The sequence below is a fragment of the Chrysemys picta genome, chromosome 4 (assembly GCF_011386835.1).
Source record: "Chrysemys picta bellii isolate R12L10 chromosome 4, ASM1138683v2, whole genome shotgun sequence".
Lineage (NCBI taxonomy): Eukaryota > Metazoa > Chordata > Testudines > Emydidae > Chrysemys > Chrysemys picta.
Window position 1 is genome coordinate 113,126,269 of NC_088794.1, and position 24,670 is coordinate 113,150,938.

General features: G+C 42.7%; 2 protein-coding genes across 6 annotated transcripts in view; both read left to right on the forward strand.

Annotated features, from left to right (window-relative positions):
* Positions 1-24,670, forward strand: part of BBOF1 (basal body orientation factor 1) — a 1,057,902-nt gene that overhangs the window by 730,325 nt on the left and 302,907 nt on the right. The gene's annotated exons all lie outside the window — the stretch shown is intronic.
* YLPM1 (YLP motif containing 1) overlaps positions 1-24,670 on the forward strand; it is a 94,354-nt gene that overhangs the window by 51,257 nt on the left and 18,427 nt on the right. For 2 of the 4 annotated variants that reach the window (XR_010600704.1, XM_042858526.2), the window contains 3 exons: positions 1,264-1,394; positions 4,650-4,830; positions 5,219-5,629. The exons of the other annotated variants lie outside the window; for them this stretch is intronic. Coding sequence is in view for 1 of the 2 variants with exons in the window: in XM_042858526.2 (XP_042714460.2) it covers positions 1,264-1,394; positions 4,650-4,796 (278 nt within the window). In the remaining variant the exon portion in view is untranslated. Of the gene's footprint in view, positions 1-1,263; positions 1,395-4,649; positions 4,831-5,218; positions 5,630-24,670 lie in introns of those variants that run through there. 4 annotated transcript variants of the gene reach the window in all.

A 24,670-nucleotide genomic window follows, 5' to 3' on the forward strand; every position in this document is an offset into this window, starting at 1 on the left:
GGGAGGGATTACTTTATTGTTTGGCATGTTTTACTGAAGTATGCACAAGTCACCATTCGTTTTTTTTGTTTTGCATGACCTCCAGTACTACTCTGCTCTTTGCTATTTTAAATAAAACAAAATTCATCTACGTACTGAAATTCTTTGGATGCACATTTTTAGACTGTCCTTTTCTGTTGCCCAGCAAATAGGCTGCTTTGTATTTGATTCGTTTCAGAGATCTCCTGTTGGCTAATTTAATAACATTAGTGACTTCTGAGCTAGTGTCACTGTCATCACTGGCAACGGTTTACAGAGAACACCAAATAACTGTAAAAAGTCACTCTACATATACTTTAACATGGCAATGATTATAGAAATTGTTTAAAATATAGGAGCAACAAACTTACAACATGACATTATGAACCAGTGAGTAAACACCAACGGAAAAAATAATTTTTAGCTCTGTAAAGCCAGTTTCATATCTTTGCACCTATTAATCCTTAACCTTATGTACTTTGTCTCATTACCACTAGCGATCTGCTTCGAATAAGTGGCCAAAAAGAGGAAGTTCTTATAATTCAATAAATGTCATCTTGTTTCACCTCATCTCTCAGGCTGGTCACTCTGGTTCAGTAAGCAACAGAAGAAAAAAGTGACCTTTGGACAAACTTACTTCTAGTGCATTCGTGTGTGTGTGACCTCTCACACCATGAATAATACCAGATTCTGAGTCTTTCTGCAGTCCCAGGATTTTGTGTTTAGTAGAAGCATACTTCAAAAACTGCTTACTTATACAGTCCTTAGTAGGTCTAACAGTTTGATGGATACCAAGTTCCTGATATTGCATGTTATACTATGTTTGACACAGTATTAAACCCAACACTGGGAAGAAAATGTGTGGCATTAATATTGTGTTAAACTGCAGAATAGATGGGACTGCCATTCCACCAACAGCTTCCAGCAGCAGTGTTATGCCTGCTGAGCGTGGACTCTGAATGATGTGAACTTCCAGGAAGATACCTTTTCCTCCCTCATACAAACAACAACAGTGTTACTGACAAAATTAATATGAAAGATAAATAAAAGTTGGAAATGGGGGTGAGTCTTTAGAGCTGAAACAAACTAGAGATCATTCCACTCATCAACACAATCTGGATGTGCAAGTTCTGGTGCTGTGAAATACAGACTCATTCTTCTGAAAGTGTTCCCCCTCTCATCTTGTTTGTGTGCCTTTTACACAAATTTTCTCCTTTAACGCTGAGGCTCTGTGTTTGTTCTCAGACAAGCTGGATGGCTTGCGGACAGGCACAAAGAGGAAACGTGATTGGGAAGCAATTGCCAGCAGGATGGAGGATTATCTTCAACTTCCAGATGACTATGATACACGTGCTTCTGAACCTGGCAAGAAGAGGGTAATAAACTTCATTAGTGCTTAATATCTCTAAAGGACTCATATAGCATTCTCTCTGTGGAACATAGTCTGCACCATTCATTCAGTTTGCCTGCATACAGGACCAGTGTGGACTCATTGTTTCATTTCATTGTTCCATTAGATGCCATGGCAGACTGTTTTTAAGGACATGGTCTTCCAAACACATACAGATTTGATATGATAAAATGAGCCATTGAAGATAGTAAAGGTTAATTAACAGCATATGTCTCAGATTTTGAGAGTTAGCAAAAAGATATGCCGTTCTTAAGGAAACATTCTATATAAAGATGCAGACTTTCAAGAGAAGTCATGGAGATGGGTATTCTGTGTATGGTGTATGTTTTGCGGGGGCACATAAAGTATAGTATATAATGCAGAAAAGAGGCTAGGAAGTTTGTACTGTGTGTTGTATATTAGAGAAGAGGAAAATAAAACGGGTGTTATATATGTGACTATTATGATCTGTTAAAGTGAATCCATTTTTGTAGTAGGCTTTGTAACAAGGGTAGTGAAGGAAACAGCATGTGTTCTTAAATTCAGGGCAGGTTCAGTCTGAGTGATTTTCTTTGGAAAAGTAGGTTATGTATAAATAAAAATTGATCCTTTATCATCCCTGAATGTGTGCTGCTGCTTGAAATACTTCTATGAATGGAAAATAAAAATGCACGGAGACACAAGAATGTACAAATGTGCATGAGTATCACTTAAAATAATAATCTACCATAAAATTAGGTATCTTAGAATTAAGGTTGCTTAATTACATTTCCTGTGAAGACAGTCACTAAAAATCAAGGAAACTGACAGTAAAGTCATTTACAGCTATAGTCAACCAACTTGTGTCTTACTCCCCTAAGCATCAATAGAATATAGTCTGAGTCTTCAGCTCAACATCAAACTCCCTTTTAATTCCAACGTACATTCAATAACCCAAACTCTAATCTCAGCAAGATTAAGCTATATTATTCCCTATAGATGTGTATAATCATAGTGTCTATACTAATTGAGCATGGAAAAATGAGGTTGAAGTGCAGGTTGTGCATTTCAGAGGGAATGGGAGGAACTGGTTGTATACATTGTGGTTAGTTGTATGTTAAAACTGACAGAGTTTGTCATGGAGTTGAGGAGTTTGTAATTGTGTTTGGGTGATAAGATGTAAATTGAGGTTGGTGTGGATGTTAACACTGACCTTTCTAGTGATATCCTTAATTTTTAATGATCGTGTTCATAGAAAATGCAATTGAGCAACCTTTACTCTAAGCTAATTTTTGTGGAGCCCGTGTTTGATTTTTTTAAAAGTGTAGGTAGATGGATGAGGGGGTTAGTTTTGGCCAGTTGATCTGGGAGGAGTGGAGGTATTATGGAGTTTTTGGCAAGAAGATAAGATGGAGGTTGTGGACCAGGAATGGATTTAGCAGGAGAGTGATACTCAGTGTGAGTTTGTGCAGGGTGGCTAGAGGGAAAAAATTAGTCTGGAGAAGAGGACCCGAGGTTTCTTCTGGTGAATGTCTTATGGTTTAACAGATAGCTCTGTTCCAGTGGACCACTTCCTCACAAACCGTAAGAGATTTTCAGAGGTGAATGGGATTTGAGGGGGGGAGCAAGGCTGGGTAGCAGCTCTCCCTAGTTCCATCCCCACCAGGGCCCCTGTGTCGCTAAGCAAGGAAATACTCTTTACATTTATTAACATTTTATTTGTATAAATATGAACATTTATACAAAATTAGTGGTAATAGAAATAAATGTAAAAGTTATTTCCTTGTACATTGGGTTAGCAGAATGAAGACATTGAACTAAGTAGGTTGGGGAACTGGGCTAGTAAGTGAGGGGTGGGCATTGGGGCCAATGAGTCAGCAGAAATCGGGATTGGAGGGCAGGATGGGGAAGAGATTTGTTCTTGAGGGTATGTCTGCACAGCAAAGAAAAAACCCAAGGCTAGCCTGTGTCAGCTGACATGGGCTTGTGGGGCTCAGGCTACAGTGCTATTTCATTGCTGTGTTGACTTCCGGGCTCAAGAGCTCTGGGACCCTCTCACCTCGCAGGGTCCTAGTGTCTGGGATCCAGCCCGAGCCTGGAAGTCTACACAGCAGTGAAACAGCCCCGCAGCCTGAGCCCTGCAAGCTCGAGTCAGCTGGCTCAATGTCTAGTTGCTGTGTAGACATACAATGAGTTGCCTGCAGATACTGCTTCTGTAGCCCTATCATCACTCTTCCTGCCTTGTGTCCTGGTTACAACCCTCCCATTAGTTGCTTTTGTGCCCTCTTCTCTTTCCCCTCCCCTCCCCCCCCCCATTCCATATATGCATGTATGTGTGGGTGAGAAGGTGACTGCAGAGGTCTGAACAGATCAGAGATGAAGATTGTGAGTGACTTTAAGAAGCCTTAGAGGAGGAAGTGGTAGTTGTTAAGGTGGGACGGGACATAAATGAGCAGCTTAGCACAGTGGGTGAGGTAGTGAAAAGGTTCATCCAGAAATGTGTCATAGAAGCCAAAGATAGAAAAGAACTATTTATTGTGACTCTCCTTCAGTCAGTGCAGGATTGTTCCCTACAGTATATCTTCCTCTACTTTGTCCAATCTAGTTTTAAATGTCTCCAGTATGTAATTAAGCTTACAAGGTAGATGCAGAGAAGGATTATAGTTATGAAAAAATTGTAGCTCAACATTGTGGTATTGTGTTCTCTGTGCCATTTCATTTGGGACCAGGAGAATACTGACTCGCACACACTACGGTGGTGAACACTAAGAAGTAAGCCTATGTAATCCTTCCTTACAGAAGCACTGTTGTGTTCTGTGGCTTTCCCCCAGTATCCCTCAATCCCTTCACACAGAAGAATACTTTCCAATGGTCTCTTGTCTTCCTCTTGTTTCCTGTGAGCAGTAGACATCCAGCCATATTCTTCCTCTAAGCCTTAGAATAAATGCAGCCACTATGCTCTGAATCACAGAATTATTAGTGTTAAAATGGAAAAGATTTAATCATCTTGTCCATCCCCCAGCCAGTGCAAGATTTTTCTCTTCTCTGAGATAAATTCAGGACATTCCCTTTTAAATGATGTAGTTGGGGGAACATCCACTGCTTCCTTTGAGAGAATGATTTGGGTCTTCAGTTTCAGAACCAAAATGATTGAGTGCAGGTTTAGAATTTTCTTTGTACACTAGTCTGTGAGGGAAAGGCCTACTAGTGTTCCAGTGTTTATTCTTGAAGGACTGTGTTACTGACATTGTGTTCTTCGTAGGTGAGGTGGGCAGACCTAGAAGAAAAGAAGGATGCAGACAGGAAGAGGGCCATTGGTTTTGTGGTTGGACAAACGGATTGGGAGAAGATCACAGATGAAAGTGGTCATCTTGCTGAGAGAGCCCTCAACCGCACCAAATATATCTGAGACAATTATTATATGGAATTTTTGTACCTTTAAGGTAAGTGTTCCACCATTATACAAATTTAGTCTCACTGTTTTTTAAGAGTTGAGGATGAGATTAAAGCACACACATTGCTAAGGTTCTCCCTCCAGATATTCTTGTTTGGGGCCTTGAATGGTAGGTGGATTTGTCAGTTGTGCACATTCCTTGGTGTGTAATCTCCTGTGTGTAGCATCTCAAGATTGAAGGAAAAGGGGTATCAGCCTTCAAAATCTCCAAGCATTGTCAGTAATAAGAGTGTAGGTGTTCATGATAAGGACAACTGGAATATATGTCAGCTGGATACCTAGTTCTTCCAATTCCAGATTCTACATTATTGTATTTGAATTCTGACCATTTTTATTGATACATTTCTCAGTGTAACAGACTTTTCTTTTCTTTACAGGCCATTTACTTTGAGGAGAACTGAACCTGGCGTGGCATGAGCATCCTACATGGATCATGTCACTACCATCGTCACAGATTATTTTTGTTTCTTTTGTTGTTTTAGTTTCTGAAAGTTCCTTGAAATATTGGCAGGTGATAACCAGTGTCCCCAAAAGACATACAATTCTGCTGCACCTAAGCGAGAGAGTTTTCATTTTAATATTTTTTGGAGGGAAGGGGGGAGGGTCAGTAGTTTTAGCTGCTATGCGTGGGGTAGGGTGGAAAAATTAGGCAGAGAATGTTTCCTCCACTGTACTGTAACAGAATGTCTGTATCACCTTTGCTTTGTGGCCATTCTCGTTTTATACTGTACGTACCTTGTAGCTTATTGTACTAGGAAGCAGAACAATAAACTTTCACTATAAACCCAGTGAGTTTGGTGGGCCATACAGCATGGGCCTTTCTCTTGGTGTTTGTTTTATCTTTTAAATGTGGTCTGTCTTCACATGTTGACAGAATGTTCAAAATCGCCGTCATCTGGAAGAGGCTTCATGCTTCTATTTGAGTGCGTGTCTTACCTGGGGACTCCAGGAGCCACCTGCTCTCCTCTTTGTAGCCAGCTGTTTTTTTAGGTCTTGGCTCTTGTTGGCCTACAGTAATTTTACATCTTCTCTGCCATCTTGGAGGGCAGCTGCTCTTTGAAGTGTTTTCTGGATTGTTAGTTTCTCAGCTGTTTTAAATTTCCATTGCTACCTGTGGGTTTGAATTTAATTCTGTGGTACTGAAATACTCCAGGTAGTAATGTGGAGTGTGAAAAAAGTTCCTTTATTGCTGAGTTTGAAATTAAACCAAGTAATGGAAAACTGTGAATGTGGGAAGCCCTCTCAATGGGAGCCCAGAAAGTCCCTGTGGTCACAATAGGTCATGTTGTCTATTTGACTCCCCATCAATGCATATTCATTCCCTTCACAAAATTTAATTTCACTTAAAAGAAGTAGTGAAAACTTTCAGATCTAGAACTAAAGGATGCTTTGGTCTGGCCAAGAAATGGGCTTCACTTGATGTAAAAGATGGATTAAATAATTGTCCAAGTTAGGAACAACGGGGTAGGAGCTTTATGTACAATATCATTTGTCTCATCACTCATGCACGGTATTACAGATTTGCTAATGAGCAAGTTGAATAGATCATTTTTGTTCTTTCTGGGTTTCCAAACCAAGGGCTTGTGTTAAGACTTGTATGGAAAGAGAACATGCTAGATTATCTGAAAAATGTCTTAGTTGATGGTGAATTATTTGAAACTGCTGTCCTGTATACTTTTGAAGAAAGTGAAATTCTGAAAGCTTCTTCTGTGCTCCCTGTTGCTCTGCTGAGTGATTACATTGCAAATTGCTTCTAAGTTTATTAACCAGTCAAGACTGATGAGGGCATTGTTTGGTACATTAAAGTAGAGCCATTGTTTGTAATATTGAATGGTTTTTGTTTACCATTCTAATACATTTCTGTTTACTTGACATTTCTCAGCCTGATTCATTGTGTGCGAATGAAAGCTTTTCTCAGGGTGAACAACAGACTATCTGAATTTGACCTGAATGTATGTTTACATATAAGAAGATGAAGATCCTTGAATGCAATGCTGTTACACCAGAAGGTAACAAATGTGGATTTGTGTGTACACATCCCATAATACAGCATTTACTTTCTGTTTTTAAATGTTGCAAAGTACGGTCTTTGAATTCTCATAGAGTTGGCATTGCACAAAGCAGTAATTGCCAAGAACTCCAGGAAATCAGAGGGCTTTTGTGTCCTTATGGAGATCAGTCAAGGCTTGTCTCAAAGGAGTTGCTTTCTCATTCCTCTGCATAGTGGCTACCAGAAAGATTCTACCAAGTGGAGTCTGTTGTCCATAATAAATCTGGACTGCTGATGGTATTTCTTGAACTCATTTTGACTTCCTGTGTCATTTTGATGGGCTAGTTCTATATCCAGATGTTAAGAGCTGATGTTTTCATTATACCCTTCAGAATCAATCTGAATCAAGTTCTAACACTTTTCTTTCCCAGGATAAATAATTTTTCTGGCGTGTGCAAGAGTTATGGAAACAGAGGGTGGCAGAGGGGATCACCGTGTCTCCTGTGTTCTCATGCAATTTGTAGCAGAACTGAGCAGCCAGCATCCAAGGAGGCCATGCTGTTTTTGTTCCCTTGGTCTGCATGCAAGGAAGGAGAGGCAGACAGGGAACACGTGAAGGGTTGCACTTGTAACCAGTCACATGTGACAAGAGATATGGCAAATGACAACTAACTGGAAGGGCAGTGCAAATTGAGTACAATGTTTTCATTATGAAGAAGTTCTGTTGCAAGTGTTTGCCAATATCCTCAGAATATGTTGAATTTTTTTCTGTTAGTCGCATTGATGTTTGTTCTTTACAGGTACTATAATGCATCCAAGTCTACAGTAATTTTATGATCTTTGCCATCTGTGTTGCAGCATGATGGTAAGTTTGAGCACCCAGCAGATCAGCCTGGGGCAGATTGTTGGGAAGTGGCTCAGGAAGAAAGTATCATATCTGCATAATATCAGAGCATCAACCTCCACCATGTTCCATGCACTCCAGTCCTTCAGAGAATGAAGTAATCCAGCACTTTGAACTGCTCATCAGCACTGCTGGCAGAATTACAGATAGCTGGATTGTCGCATCCTTGGTCCATGCCCGGAGAATGTTGATGGTGATTGATTCAGAGCCTTCAGCTGTGGAATATGACAAAGTTGGATCCTCTTTGCTGTCCTATCCAGTATCCACAGGCAGCTTCTGGGACTTAAACCCCACACTGACACTGGACTCCTACAACATTGGGAATAAAAAAATGCCTCCTACAATCTGTGGTTAACTAGGAGAATGCACCCCATTCTCTCAGATTATGACCTGGCTATGATCATAAATGCCTTTGTTAACTCCAGATTGTACTGTTGCAATGCAATATAGCAGTGGTTTTCAACCTTTTTTCATTTGCAGACCCCTAAAAAATGTCAAATGGAGGTGTGGAGCCTTTTGGAAATCTTAAACATAGTCTGCAGACCCCCATGGATCCATGGACCACAGGTTGATAACCACTGGTTCTATGGTAATGACAACCTTTTGTGGACTCCTTAGACATAGTCTGTGGACCCCCAGGGGCCCACAGACCACAGATTGAAAACCACTGCAATATACCATGGTTTGAAAACATTATTTTTAAAAATGCAGCAACTGGTGCAGGATGCAGCATGTACCTCTTCAGCAAGATTGGCTGCTTAAGAGCATTTCATCCCTGTATATCACTTGTTCCACTGCTTTGCTAAAGACTGTCCCACCTTCTCGGCCTTCAGTCCACTCTGCTCTTCAAGATTAATGAAACTGTCTATCCTGAGGGTAATACTCATGCTTTTCCACAAAGCAGCTCACAACCAATTAACATTTACAAAAGGCTAAAACATTTTTTACTTAATCTGCACCTCACAGATGAGATGGACGGTGAGGAAACATTTTGTTGTAAGTCATCTTGTATGCTTTTACTCTAGAAAGCTTCAATAAGCCATGGGGTTATGGCTATCGTGTAAAAACCTGAATAGAAAAGAATCCTGTACCAACTTTGGTGCTGTGGTTGTTTTTTCGCTTACTTGTTGAGACTAGCTAATCAGTGTTAGTGGTATCTCACATTATTAGTTCCCTGCAATTACAAGAGAAAAATTGCATCTTAGTTCTTCATACTCTACCTCTGTGATTTGGTTTGGCATTCATTGGATTTGCTTGAATCAGCTATATGAATCCTGTCCATCAATGAATAATTTGCTCCTTGCCTGTCAGTTGCTGCACTACACGTTGCTGTTTTTGCATGTTTGTAAAGGTGTTGCGTTAAATATTTTCTGAGGCCTTTTGAAATCTCTATACAGACATTTGGAATCATTGGAGAAGATTTCAGTTTCTGTATCTAGTCCACTACATCCTGATCAATATCAGATGTCTCAGAAGAAGGTGCAAGAAGACCCAAAGTGGGCATTTATGGACTATAACAGTTTTTTTTCCAACCCCCCTCTTCTCAGTTTAGTGATTGCCATATGCTGAGAAGCATGAGGGTTTATATCTTTTCCAAACTTCATTTTTGTTAATCATCTTTAATTGTAACTGTAGATGTTTTCATTATTCATATAAATGTCCAGTCCTTTTTTGAATTCTGCAGAACTCTCGATTTCAATGATGTCTTGTGGCAAAGAGTTGTATAGGCTAGTTGTCTGTTGTGTAAAGCCATACTGCATTATTCAAGAAGCTCAGTTTAATTCTTTCTCACTCCAGTTTGTGGGCGTATTAATAGGATGGGCAGCAAATTTGAGTGGAGAAGTAACAGATGGTTCCTTGTTCCCATTTTGATACATGTTGTGTGTTGTGCACTGAAAGTGCTCAGTGCTGTACAGAATCCAGACAAAGATGCCGTTTCTGCCCTATGATGCTTGAAGTCTAAACATATAATTGAAATGCAGCCTTTTGCAGGATGGCTCTTCGCAGTGAAGATCTTTGCTATATACAAGTTCAAGACAGGCTTATTCAACTGAAGCTGCAAAATGTACTTATTAATTTGTTTTCTGGCAAAAATTGCTAATAGATATTTAAGGACTAGAGCAGATCTTCATATGTCCCTTTTTAAAGATGATACTTCTGGAGTACAGCAGCCCATAGCATCATGCTATGGCATTGATGCTCTGTTAAGCTGGAATCACCAATATCACTTCCTCTGACATTGGGGTTTTCCTTGTATTTTTCCCATCCATGTACTCACCAAGCCTGTAACCAGATGAAATCTCTGCTAATAGGAGTGCAGGCCTATACTTGCTATTCACTGCTTGAACACTATTTTTGGACTTCGACACCATGGGAACACTCATTCCAAATCTTCAATAAGGAATGAAATAATCCAGCCCTTTGAGCAACTCATTGCCACTAATATGAGTTTGTAGTTTCTGGCAGAAATACAAAAAATAATTCTCTTAATGCAGCTGCCCTGGTGGCAACAGCATTTTATCTCCTTAAAGAGCAATTCCCAGTTAACAGAAGACACCATTTTAATAATAATGCTACTGTCCAAGGAACTACAGAAGCAGTCATGCTTCTGGGCAGACCACAGAGCTTGGAAATGCCACTGTTGACTTAGGATAGGAACTGATTCTACTTTCTGCTCAAAATTGACAGCTGTCAAGTTCCTGGCAGGGCAGCCCAGCATATGTAGGTGTCATAGGGGGGTCTAAACTAAGATTTGCAAGCTCCAGTGAGGATTATGTCATTCACTATACCTGGGATTCAAAGTGGAAGCAACACACGGAAGTGTCATCTTGGGCAAAATGTGATGGCCCACATCCTCAGCAAGTCAGACACCCAAGAATACATCATTCTTATGTTCTCCTTCCTCCATTGGCTCCCCAGTTTTCCTCTGATGTTAATTCAAGACTTGATTGGTCCTCAATTTGAGAGCCATCTGGGACCAACACGGCTACAGTATCACTGCATATCTCCTTTCATCATCATTCAAGACAATTTACAATAGCCTGGAACAGTGCAACTGACAAAATCCAGGACAAGTGTGAGGGCCAGAGATAAGGTGTACTCAGTTGAGGGAGCTCATCTGTGGAGTTGAGCTATTAGTGGAGATTAGATTAAGCCAAATTTTGACCATGTTTGGATCATTGCACAAAACCCACCTGTTGCTAAAGCTTTCCCACCAGAAATAGAGAAAAAAGTAGAGCTTGCTAGAACTGGGAAGTTTGAAGAGCAGAATTCTTTATGAATTCCATTCAGGACACCACTATGCAGTTCTAGTTTTTTAGCTCTCCTCGCTAATTTTGTCAGGAGACTAGAATAAGAATAATTTTCTGTTCTTCGAGTGCTTGCTTGTGTCGATTCCATTCTAGGCGTGTGCACGCCCACGTGCACAGTTGTCGGAGATTTCTGCCATAGCGGTATCCATGGGGTCAGCTGTGGCACCCCCTTGAGTGCCACGCTCATCCATTGGTATATTTGGCGCCACTGACCCTACGCCTTCTCAGTTGCTCCTTACTGCCCATGACAGTTGGTTGAAGCACCTCATCTTGCAGATCGCAAGAGCATTAGCGGTTCTTTATAGCCTTTCGTTCTCTTATCTGTACATAGTTGTAAAGTAGTTTGTAAGTAGTTAGCCTTTAGTATAGTTAGTGTACTTAGAGTCCCGGCTGGGACTTTGTCCCAGAGCGGGGCATGTCCCACTTGACATGCAACAGGCCAATGCCTAACAGTGATACCCATGATACTTGCCTGAAGTGCCTGGGGGAATCCCACAGAAAAGACAAGTATCGGATTTGTAAAAACTTACGACTTCGAACGCAGAAGTGCGTCGGAGCCCTCCACTGTGGACACTATGCCAAGTATTTCTGCTTGGGTGTGGAGTGCACTGCCGGCACCGGGCTCCGCCCAGCACCATTCCCCTTCGCCGGTGCCGAAGAAGTGGCAAAAGAAGAGGAGCCCCTTGGCACCGGAGAAGGGGACTTCGGGCAAAGGACCTGTGTCAGGCCTTGGACCCACTTCGGGGCTACACAGGGATCTGCCCCAAATCCCGGGAAGCGACGGGTCCCTGGCCTCTTCCAGGGCCATCAATGCCCGAGGCGGCCCTGGTGGCCAAAGACCAAATGAGCCTACCAGCACCGCAGGCACCACACCAGGTGGCAGACTCGGCTAAGATCCAGCACCTAAGGGCAAGCCATTCATGGTGCAGCCTCAGAGGATGGCGGCGCACCCCTGGTCGCTAGACCACAGGCACAGATTCCCATCTCCATGACCTCGGATCCCGGCACCGTATCCTGGCTCTCCAGCTAGAAAACCCAGGTCCTTGACACTTTCCCCACCTACTAGGCATGGGATTCCGGAGTCAAGGAGTCTGTCTCCGTATCGCCGGTACCAGTGAGCTTCTGGCTGCAGGTCCCCTAGGCCTCGGTCACCCTCCCTCAGGCAGTCTCCCGGACGTTGGTCCCTGCCCCAGAGGGTCCATTCACCATCACAGCACCGGTCCCAGTCCCCCCCAGTCCCGTTTCTCCAACAGTCGTCATTAGTCGCCCTCGCCTCGCCGGTTGCTGACCAGAGTCAGCAAGCAGACTCAGGCCTCGTTGGCTCCACCGTGGTCGCCAGAAGGACAGTGGTCCAAGTTGGACCAAGAGTTCAGTCCTTCACATAGAAGGGGGGATTCACCACTGATGTGGGAGACCAGTGCAGCACCCGCCACGGTTACATCACAGCAAGGGCAGTGGCCCTCCCAGTGGCCATACTGGAATCCGTGGGGTGTGCCTGTGAATGCCGATCCCCTACTCCCACCAGCCCTCCCTGGCAGCCTCGGGTAAACCGGCCACGGCACTGCAGTCAGAGCACGGTGCCAAATCCGTTGCGGGGGCAGCACACTGGATCTGGTGCGCAAAGGTCCCTCCCCGGACAAAGAAGGGGAACGAGCTCCTCCACAGGCGGTGCAATCATAGTAGTCATCCCTGGACGAGGTGGTGGCCGGGCCGTCACATACAAGCAGTCCCTGGACGACATTAAGGAGCACCAAGCCCTCCTTAGAAGGGTGGCTGAGAACCTGAACTTACCAATAGAAGAGGTCATGGAGGAGGCCAACGACCTCTTCAACTTTATTTCGGCTACCACCCCTGCCTGGCTGATGTTGCCCGTTCACCCAGGGGTCCTCAAGATTGCCAAGTCACTGTGGCAAATCCCCTCTTCTATTCTGCCGACCTCCAAGCAAGCGGAAAAGAAATATGTCCCTGCGAAAGGTTTTGAATACCTGTACATGCTCTCCCCAGCGACATCCCTGGTTGTGTCTGCGGTGAACGAAAGGGACAGACAGGACCACGTTAGTGACACCCCCAAAAATAAGGATGCCAAAAGACTTGATTATTTGGCAGAAAGGTTTATTCAACAGCCAGTCTTCAGTTTAGGGTGTCGAATCACCAGGCACTGTTGGGCACTTATTCAACGAGTCCCACAGGTTAAAATTATAAGTTCAAGGAGATCCTCCCACAGGATCATGCCCAGGAGTTTACTGCGCTGGTGGACGAAGGCATGGCAGTGGCCGGGGAGTCCTTCAGATGGCCTGGGACGCTCTTGACTTGGTGGCCAGGGTGGTCACATCTGCGGTGGCCATGAGACGCAGCTCATGGTTGCAGTCCTCTGGGTTTTCCCAAGAGATGCAGGCCACTATCCAGGATCTCCTGTTTGAGGAGACGGGGCTCTTTTCCGAGCTCACAGACGTGAGGCTACACGGCATTAAAGACTCTCGAGCCACCCTCCGCTCCTTGGGCCTTCACACCCCTCAGCAAGCCATAAAGCTGTTCTTCCCTCCATCTCCTCCTCCTCTGCACTCTAGGTCCCAGGGAACTCCCAGATCAGGTTCCTACAGGAGGAAAGACAAGGACAAGGGGCCTAAACAGAAATATCCTTCATCTTCCCACTCGGCTGCACAATCTGACCCTCCCAGAAACCAGGGAGGCCAGAAAGTCATTTTAAGGGTGTGCCTTAAGATGATGCCCCAGTCAATATGCTGGATCCATCCCTCTCTTTCCTCAGCTGCCTCCACCCTTTCCGGTCAGCCTGGTCCTGTATCACCTCGAACCGTTGGGTGTTCAACATGATTTCATTGAGCTATACTCCACCAGAGTGACCTACCTGGCCAAATGGAAGCGGTTCGCCTACTGGACCTAGGATAAAGGCATTCGGCCCGAGTGAGCCTTGATGCAGTTGATCCTGGACTACCTTCTGCATCTCAAACTCCAAAGCCTGTGCCTTTCATCTATCCGGGTCCACTTGGCAGCCATCTTGGCCTTCCATGTGCCGCTCATGGTTTGGTCGGTTTTCACCCAGTACATGACGGTCAGGTTCTTCAAGGGCCTCGAGCACCTCTACCCGCACATCAGGGACCCCATCCCCCTGTGGGACCTGAATCTGATGCTGTCGCAGCTCACGGGTCCCCACTTCAAACCTGTGGCTTTCTGCTCTCTCCTCTGCCTGTCCTGGAAGATGGTGTTCCTGATAGTAGTGACATCTGCCCGCCGGGTCTCAGAGATTAGGGTGCTCACCTCAGAACCACCCTATATGGTCTTCTACAAGGACAAGGTCAAACTAAGACCACACCCAGCCTTCCTGCCCAAAGTGGTCTCCCAATTTCATACGAGCCAGGGCATTTTCTTACCTGTGTTTTTCCCAAAGCTGCATAAGTCGGAGGAGGAGTTAGGCTACATTCCCTAGACGTCAGGAGGGCATTAGCCTTCTACTTTGAGAGGACCAAGCCATTCCGCAAGTCGAGGCAATTGTTTGTCGCAGTGGCCGACAGAATGAAAGGCTGCCCAGTGTCTGCGCAAAGAATTTCTTCGTGGATCGCTGCTTGCATTCACTACTGTGCGATCAGGGGAAGGTTTCAGCCCCAGCAATTGTGACCGCCCACGTGACCAGGGCGCAGGCCTCTTTGGCAGCCTTTCTGGCCTAAGTGCCTATTCATGACATCTGCAGGGCAGCCATCTGGTCATCCATCCGTACGTTCATGTTCCACTACGCGCTGACCCAGGAGGCCCAGGACGATGCCAGCTTCAGTAGGGCAGTACTACAAGCCTCTAGACTGAACTCCAAGCCCACCTCCAAGGATACTGCTTGAGTCACCTAGAGTGGAATTGACATGAGCAAGCACTCGAAGAAGAAAAACTGTTACTTACCTTTTGTAACTATTGTTCTTCGAGATGTGTTGCTCATGTCCATTCCATTCCATTCTAGGTGTGTGTGTGCCCATGTGCACAGTTGTCGGAGATTTCTGCCTTAGCGGTATCCTTAGGGTTGGCTGCGGCACTGTCTTGACTGCCATGCTCATGCAGCGGTATGTTAGGCACCACAACCCTACACCCTCTCAGTTCCTTCTTGTTGGTAACTCCGACAGAGGGGAAGGAGGGCGGGTAATGGAATGGACAGGAGCAACACATCTCAAAGAACAATAGTTACAAAAGGTAAGTAACTGGGTTTTTTTCCCATTTGTCAGTTCTTACAGATGCTGAATTGGAGCATTTGAGGCTTTTGTTGAACACATTGATGAATTCTGAAGATTTCTGATCAAGATGCACCCTTCAGAGCTTCTAAATCTGGTGAAATGTCCTGGACCTATAGCCTGAGGCCGAAATACTCTATATACAGAGTGGATACATTATGAGACGTGGCAATGCTGTTCTACCAAATAGATACACAGTTGTCTCACATTCTCCTTTTCTTCAATATTCCTGGGACCAAAATTCAGGAAGATGTTTTTTTCCAGTTTGAGTGGTTGGTGCTACATCTAGTGCAGTCACATTTCACTGAGGTGTAGTTCATCACTTTATAGCTGACTTGCATTGTTTGGAAAAGGAATATGTTCTCCAGTTTGTGGTTATGCTGAAACCTACACAGACCAGGTAAGCATATGTACTATTTCCAAACAAAAAAGTCAGTACTGTATGCTCAACTAAAAATGGAAGAGCAACCATTGAAATGACCCATATTTGCCTCATGGGTACTAGCTTTCCAGGCAAAAGGGCTTATTGGACCTTTAAATCATTCTGATTGAGAATTGCATAAGGATAAGCTAGAAGCTGACTGGAAAGAAGTTGCACAAAGATAAGTTTTCATCATTTCGTATATTCTTCTGATTTGTGGAAACCTGAAATGCTGGAAGAACATCTTTTTTGGAGCAGACCTTTCTGTAGGGAGTTGCTTATAGAAGACCATTCAAACTGTTTATCCATATTCTTTACATTTGTGTAAAAGGAGGGCAAAGACTGTTTCATAATACCCTTGGAGTGACCTGGATAAGGGAGTGTGTGAACAGATATCTGTCCAACTTGAACAATATTTTAAGATCACCTTGGGGTGTTTTTCCACATCTAACCACTACATAATATCTAGTTATATTTGTTGTAAAGGTAATACCTGTAGAATGCAATATTGTCACCCTATCTTTTCACCCACCATTGAAATTCCAATCTCTGGAGTGGAAATACAACAGCAGCGCTCCTTGACAGAGTTTTAGGAGGAGAAGTGAAGAACTACTTATCCAAATGAAAAAACAGGAAGCCAGTTAGGCTGACCATAATTATCTAAGCTGGAATTTGTCTGGTTTGGCTCTGATTTACAGGCATCTTCAGTTAGTGAGGCATCAATTGCACTGACTGGCTGCATATTTTTTCTTAGGAAACTCCAAACCATTCCTGTTCTGGCAGTTGTGTTAGACCCAACCAGTTTCACCTACAGTTTAGTGTGCAGTTGGGCCACATTTATATAAAAAACAATCCATGAAATCAGATGTTAAAGGTGATCTGAGAGTGTTTTTTAAAAACTAAAAACTGTTTAAGAGCCATGGTCATTAACAGAACATTGCAAAGAAGAAAAAAAATGTAAATGATGAACTGAGAAGCTCTTTTCAGCCTAGACCTGGTATTCTGTTTCTTCTCCCAAGAGTTGACCTTAACGTACAAATGGGACACAAAGCTGCATTTCTTACCCTGCTTCAGGGTGTTAATGACTTCATCACTTGTAGAATGTGAAGTGCAGAACTCTTGAGTGTAAGTCTTAACAGGTAGTTAAAGCAGGAAATGACTTTCAAATATTTTGTTTTTAAATCTATACATTGTGATAGTGACTTGGGATCCTAAACATAAAATTTTAAACTATGTTTTAAACAAATATTTTAATTCCATTTTGCCAAACCAAGTACATACAATAATATTGGAGGTCGTTTGTGCAAACATACAAGAAGTCATAATGTTTTCCCCAAAGAGCTTACCCATCTAAATTAAGTGGTCTTTACATTCTGCTAATATAAGCTCTGCTATTATTGACCTCTAGTGGAGAGTTTAATTTAACTTAGTCATTTAACTTTAGTGGCAGCTGCTGATTTTGGATTTCCAGGTTCCTCAGCAAGAAACAATTTCTTCTGATGAATTCTTCGCTGGCTCTCTGGCTCTGCCTCATCTTGGAAAGCATGATTTTCAGGTATAATGCATAAGTATTCTAATAAAAGACATTGGAAATCCTCCAGTTGGAGATAAGAATGATATTCTATTAGGCAATTATGTGTAGGAATTAGTTTGTCCTATCGTGTGTTTGATAAGACAGACAGGTAACATCTTGCTCTGCTAACCTTCTGAGATGAAACTGGACAGGAACAGTGGGTGATTTAGCAGTTGCCATTGCATGAAGAATATTCTACAAGATTCAGCTGGAGAGATTTTCTTTACTTTTTCATTTTTGCTGCTTCTAGTGTCAGAGGGTAACATCTGGAGCTTTCTTCCTTTGCCCACCAGGGTAAGGAAAGTGCTCAACCACTGACTTTTTTGCCTAAGGCATAAGAGAGCCTGTCTGGCCTCCTGCTCTAATGGCCAGCTCCACGCAAATGCTGCTGGGAGAAGGATGATAAGATGGACACAATGGAAATAGGGGAAATGGCTGTTAGTGAGATGGATGCTGTAAAACAGTAAGAATGTAGAGCATTTTATCCAGGAAGTTTTTGCTGATGCCATTATTAGAGGAAGTGTGACTCTGCAACAGGAAAAGCTAATTCTCCAGAGTTTGTGGAGGAGAAAGGCTCTATCCCAATTAGGGAATCTTGTGATGTATACCTAACTGGGGCCTGATCCTGGAGGGTGTTGTGTCCTCAACTTCCATTGAAGTCAATGGAAAATGGACTGTTTAGTGTCTTCCAGGATCAGACCTGAGATCTCCCACAAAAAACAACTTCTCAGAGTTGAGGCAAAGGCATGGACTGTCAGAATAGGTATAGTGCAAATACATACAAGCCTTTTTATTCACTGTTTGTAAAGTGCGAACAGTATGGCATTCGCTATATAGACACACATGAATGCAAAGACCCTGCCCCCAAAGAGTTTACAATCTAAATATTCCTTTTATAGGAATATAATGTGTTTGTAAGTCTCTTCCCCTCTGGGAACTGGCTGGTGTGGGGAAAGGGGAAGTCCTCAAGTGAGCATAGAATAGAGGTTTCCTTGTTCTCACTTGCAGATCTATATACTGTACTAAGTCAGATTTGGACTCATTGCAGCAGCCATTCTTCGATAGCGCTACAGAGAAACATCCTGTCACCTCTTATTCAGCAAGTTTGTGAGGCTGTCAAGGGAGATACTAAGATTCTGTATAGGCTACAATGTGAACGGTATAATGACAACACCCAGTTCTGCATTTCCTATTTGTTGATGATATGCCTCTGTACATAACAAGGATATGAATGAAAAGAAGCTAGCTCCATATGGCCAAAATAGAGGTGATAGAGGTTGGCAAAGGGAAAACTTTGAGAAACTGTGACCACTTTCAGCCGAGAATGTCAGCCCACTCCATCTCGCAGTTGTCGATGGTGTGCAGCCTTGGGTTCTGCTAGATTCATGTCTGCTCTTGGAATACCAGACAGCAGTGGTCAAAATCATCTTTTACCCTCTAATGCTGGCCAGAAGATTGGACCCATTTTTTATTGGATTGAGGACCATAGCCATGGGGATCCATGCTTTTGTTGCCTCCTGGTTAGACCTGTTACACAAAGCTATACTTGGGGTTGATCATGAAGGCTACCCAGAAATTAAGGCTGGTGCAACACACAGTGGGCCACCTTGCTAAGCAAGAAAGTATTGAGCATATTACGCCACTGCTTTGCACTCTACTTTCGTTGCTTATTGCACTCTGAATCCAATTCAAGATCCTGATGTCATTTACAAAGCTGTAATTGTACTGGGATCTGTCTATCTCAGGAACTTGTCTCTCACTGCATGACAAAGAAGGGCAGCTGTTTTCAGCTAGGACACTTCTGCTTTTAGTCCCAGTTATGATTACGGAGTTTGGGATAGAACAAAAGTAATCTTTTGTTAGAGATTGTCTCCTTCAGGCCACACTGAGTCTTGCCTCCTTTAGGATATTTTCCAAGACCCACCTCTTCACCCAGGCACTTCCCCATGGAGTCTGACCCTTTTGGTGATTAAGTTATGCAAGAGGAGAAGATGGCAAGCGGTGGTTTTATTGAGGCCAACCTATGTCCTCAGCTATCACAGAGAAAGGAGACTTAATAAATCAGCATAACTAATGTGGAGCCAGCAAGTGTTGCAGAGCTGATGGGATTACACTTGCACAAGAGCTAAAGTAAAATGCTTGCACAAGTTGGGTTTTTGCCCTATAGAGGACTTGATGCTGAATGTTATTTGTACAGAGAAAATTCTTTCTGCATCAGTTCTGCCAACAGTCTATTTGAAACCTCTTGTTTGTATGGTGTTGAGTCTTTTCTACCTGAGACTTGACTTTATTATTTACTCTGGGTGCCACGTTCTCTGCACTAACAGAGGTTGAAGTCCGCCTTTATCCTGACAGCTAAGCCTAAGGAAAAGAACTTTATGTGCAGTTTCCGACCTTTTTGCAATGTGCGTGACTTCTCCTTTTCAAGTATTCTGCAGTATTTCCTTTACCCTCTTCTTTCTGTCTCACTGTGCACCAGCTTCAGGGCTCTGAGGAAACCTCCTAGCGAGGTTGGGACCTACTCATCAGCCTAGACTTACGAGAGAGAGAGAGAAAGTACCTTTTTCTTTACAAAAATTAGAATCTGTCTTGACGTTCTTTCTGATGCCTGGTGTAGCACAAGACATAAACACACTGTTGTGGTATATGAGTTGATGTTTCCCTTTCCATGTTCATCAATTATGTATGTTATGTAAAATTCAACAAATGAAAGTGTGGTGGTGAAATCAGTTGTCTTTAAGCTCAGTTCTCCAGCTGGATCCAGTATGGTTAGGGTCCTTTCATCTGGCATCCAGATCTTTCAACTATGTTTTTCCTGTTTCATTCCATGCTTTGATTTTCCTCAGTCATTACAATATTAATTTGTATGGACATGCAGAGCATTGGGTTCAATATGGCAGAGCATAGGTGGGCTGCCTGCAGGCGAGTCAAAGAATTAGAGGAACATTGTGCACTAAATTAGTTGACCTTCTGTAATGTGTAAGTAGCACTTTTCAGTATTATTGGATTTGTTGTTCCCTAAACTTGATGTACTAATTCTGCTCAGAAAACAAAAAATCTAAATATACTGGATGGGCTAGAACTGCATTAAATTTAGTTAAAGTTGTTGGTCACAAAAGGCTTACTATATTTACAAATATGTACCTGGTCTCCACCTTCCACAGTACAGGTAATTTCAGTAAGATGTCCACTAACTAGCAGCAAAATGAAGAATGGGAAATGTTAAGATGGACACGAGAAATGGCAGCACCATGAATGGCTCTCTCTCAAAGAGTAAGAATTGGATTTTACTATGCTGGGTCTGGTTACATTTCTGCTGATCATAATGTTACTTAATTGAGATAAGGATGTGCATTTTAAAAATGGGTGAATATTTAAAATGCCATTTGTCGTTGGTCTCTCACGGAGGAAAAATGCACATTTCCAGTTAGCCTATGCTGAGAGAAACTCAGGTTTATCTTTTGATCCGTAGCTGCGCAATCTTTTTACTACTGTCTGTGCTTATTGACATGCTGCCTTTGAGCCTGGTTTATTTAGAGAATTACCTTCCCCTTCTCCAGCAGCAATCACTTTGTGATTTATCAGGCCTTGAATCACACAAAGGGACTCGTTCCTGCATTGCCCCTCATGGTGTTTTAACAGAAAATAGACATGCCTTGCACTCGTGGAGGAGAGGTCACAAGGATAAGTGTCTTCAGTGATGCTTCCCACAGACCAATCTTAAGTTGCATCTGTGTGTTGTGTTGTACCTAAAAGTTCTGATCTTCATTGAAGCTGTCGTTCCAGTCTGCATGTTCCACATGGGATAGAGGATGCTGTGTCTTAAAGCCACAAATGTCAGTATGCTTTTAAGGTTAATGCTCACTGTGGTGTGTTTGTCTAGTTGGGGCCATTTATCGTTCAAAGCCACATTGTGATTGGGCATCTGGGTTGATAACGTACCTGTTCTCTAAATCCCCAGTAGTACAGAACTGGGATCTTACAACAAGGTAGGGGATCCTCTGTACACCTAGGTTTGTTAAACCTGTGGTGGGGAGATGACAGAGAGAGTCTGAGAAAGCCACCATAAAGTTTTCTGCACATGAGCTCTGTCCAGATCCTCAGTAAGGCTGGGTGAATTTTTTTGACTAATAGATTTTTTTTTTTTATTAAAAAATGTATTTTTCAGTTCTCTTAAACTTTGTGAATTTGGGTAGAATTGGACAAATAGATTTGGCTATGGGGAAGTCAAAATGTTTTTACTTTATAATTTTGAAATGTTTCATTTTGACTTTTCATTTTGGAGCAGCATTTTGAATTCAAATTTGGGCAATTTTGTTTTAAAAAAAAACACAACAAAGGATGAAAAACACTCAAATAGCTGAATCAAAACAAAAAACTTAAGTTTGTTTAGAATCAACCCAGAACATTTTCGTCGATTGAAAAAGTTTTTTTAGTTTTTTGATTTGACAGATTTTGAAAAAAAATTTATATTGGTTCAAATCAGACTGGATTTTTTGGGTTAAGTCTTCAAACCGAAGAATCCATTATTTGCTCAGTTCTTGTCGTCACTGCTACTTTGTGTTCCAATTGCATAGGGCAGTTGCATGCAATTCTTTTCTATGTGGGGCCTCATTCTGCTTTCACATCATTCTTACCCTGGTGTAACTCCATTTACTTAAGTGGATTTCTGTGTGAAAAGCAAAATCAGGCTGTAATACCTGCAATTGTTCCCATCCTTTTAATACTAGGTAATTCTATTGTGACTCATAGAAAATTCCTTAATATCTTCAGCTCTCCACCCACATGTGTTCAGGGCTCTGACCTCTTATCCCAGAGGTTAGTTTGGGGTGGCAAGCCTGGTGAAAAAACACTGCAAACAAGGTCATTCAACAGTACATTGAGTATAAAGGCAGGGTTGAATTGACACCAAATATACCAGAAAGGCTATAAACAAAACCCACTTCAATGTGCTGAGCTGCCACACTGCTAGCCAAGTGATCCTTGGAGCATTGGCCCACCTAGTGGGGACTGCTTCAAGGGTAGTGGTTTTACAGTGGATCTTCAGTGACATTAGACACCCAGTGGGTGGCAGTGTTCTGCACCTAATGGAATGCTTAACGCACAAGCCCCAGCACCCTTAGCTGGCAAAGGCAACTGCTCCAGGACCAGGAGGGGCCTCCAGTGCAGCTAGCTTCCATGGATCTTCGAAGGCACTGACTGCCTCATAGTTACTGCTTTGTAGCTGGTGGTTGGCTGTGATTATCTGATGGCACAAGCAATGCTTTTATCAGAGGTAAAGTCTTACGATGAGAAATATCCTTCTGTCTCACTTCACAGAGCCCTCAGGTCCTTTGAGATGTCTGTATTCTCCATTATTCATAGTGAAACAGATCTTGGCAGTTGCATTTCACACCACAGTAAAACCAAAACTTGTCTTTGCCTAATAACTGTCTTTGTAATGGGAGGGTGGAGAAATGGTTGTTGAGCTGTGCAGCTCCATGGACTACCATGTTTATAAATCCCCTTACCTGCTATAAGTATGAAAGAGTTGGTGCAGAAAGACCATTTAAACTATGTTTGGGACATTCCTGAGTTCCTGCTCTTTGGTTGTGGAAGAGAGTGAGATGCTGTCCTTCTGACCAAATTGTAGAGCCCTATATATGGGAAAGAGCTGGCAAGATGTCATGGAAAACTCAGAAAAGAGAATCCTGCTGTTTGCTTCAATCATGTATTACCAGGAGACTCTTGCATAAAAACAGGTTTCTTCAGAGCTTGGCTGCTGCTGCTGCTTCTACTCATTCTAATTCTTACCTGTGACATCACAATCTTCTCCACAGTAGCTGCTTGTGATATGCCATTCGGAGGATTATTTTTTCTTGTGGGGAATGGACTCTTACTAAAGAATGAGGCACAAGCACCTTGCTCATCAGCACAGTAACTACAAGGACCCTGTACTGTTTCCTGATCCATTTGCCCATTCAGCATGGGAAGCATTGGCAGCCAACATCCCGACAGCTTAGCTGATACAGAAAATATTAACACAAACTATTCTGATAGGAATCCTGGAACCAAGTGTTAACAGAGGCGCTTCCAGTTAAGTGCTGGCATATAGGTAAGAGTAATAATGTTGTACTTTATTTTCCATTAATAGTTAGAGCTCCATAAAGTTTCTGAAATAGAATATTTTTCACCAGATCAACACTCCTGCTTTGGCTGGGGTTTTGCAGAAGTAGGATCCAATGTCATCAACACACAGGCCCTCAGTGAAAGGACTGTTGTTCATTGAGATAATGTTTCCTATTTCCAGATGCTACCTTAGGTAACTTGACTGCTTGTCCGTTGTGGAGAACAGGGCATGCCAATCTTACAACTAGGTCACTTGCAGTCCTTCTAAAACTATTGCATTTTAAAAGTTATGCACTGTCCACTCTGGCCAGCGGTAGCTGGTAAAATTATGACTGGAAGCTCATTTTAAGTTCAGTAGTTGGAAATACATGGTCAGTTTGACATGGACTCAACAAAAAATAAATTGAAACAGGTAATATCTGATCTCTAAAAGCAGGTCGTGGTGACTACCCTCTTGCTTTTACCACAGCAGTAGTATCCAACAGCTTGCAGGGCACACAAGGGTTATTTAGTGAACTGTTACAATTTACATTTTCGTATAAACAGTCCACCTAAAATTCTTTGTTAACTTTGAAATGTTGCTATCATTCCCTTGAGGTGCAACCACTGCCAGAACCACAAAGGAGTAAATAAATTCAGCAAACTTCTTTGGTCACCTACAGCCAAAGCTGACAAGATGCAGATCCCATGCTGCTGGGCCTAAATCAGAGCAGCAGTCAATGACATTTGTAAAAATGAATGGGTTGAAATGCGTAGCATTCACCCAAGGCAAGAGAGTACTGTATTTTTAAGACTCTTGATTCATAAGCATTATTTTTGTACCTCTAATTGATTTGCTTAATATGTTTATTTAATAAACAATTAGTCGCTCTATTTAGTGTAGTTTCACAGCACAAGTTGTGGGAACATGATAAATATGCACACCTCTTGGAGTTAAACCACTCCTCCTGTGGCCTTACATGTGTGTTGTATTGCTACAAAGGTGAGTATATCTGTCTTGCTACACCCAGTTGTCTTAGTCATAGAATCTGTAATTAGAGACAGAAGATGTTTACTGGGTTCTTCAAGTGCTTGCTCAGGTCCATTCCATGTTAGGTGCGCATGCGTGCCGCGTGTACCATTGCCAGAGATTTTTCTCTGCAGTGGTATCTATTGGGCTAGCTCTAGCACCCTCTAGCGCTGCGCTCTTATGCACCAATATAAGGGGCGCCACTAGCCACGCACCGTCTCAGTTCCTTCTTGCCACCCATGATGGTTGCTGGAACAACCCTTCTTGCTTCAGCAAGGCTTCTT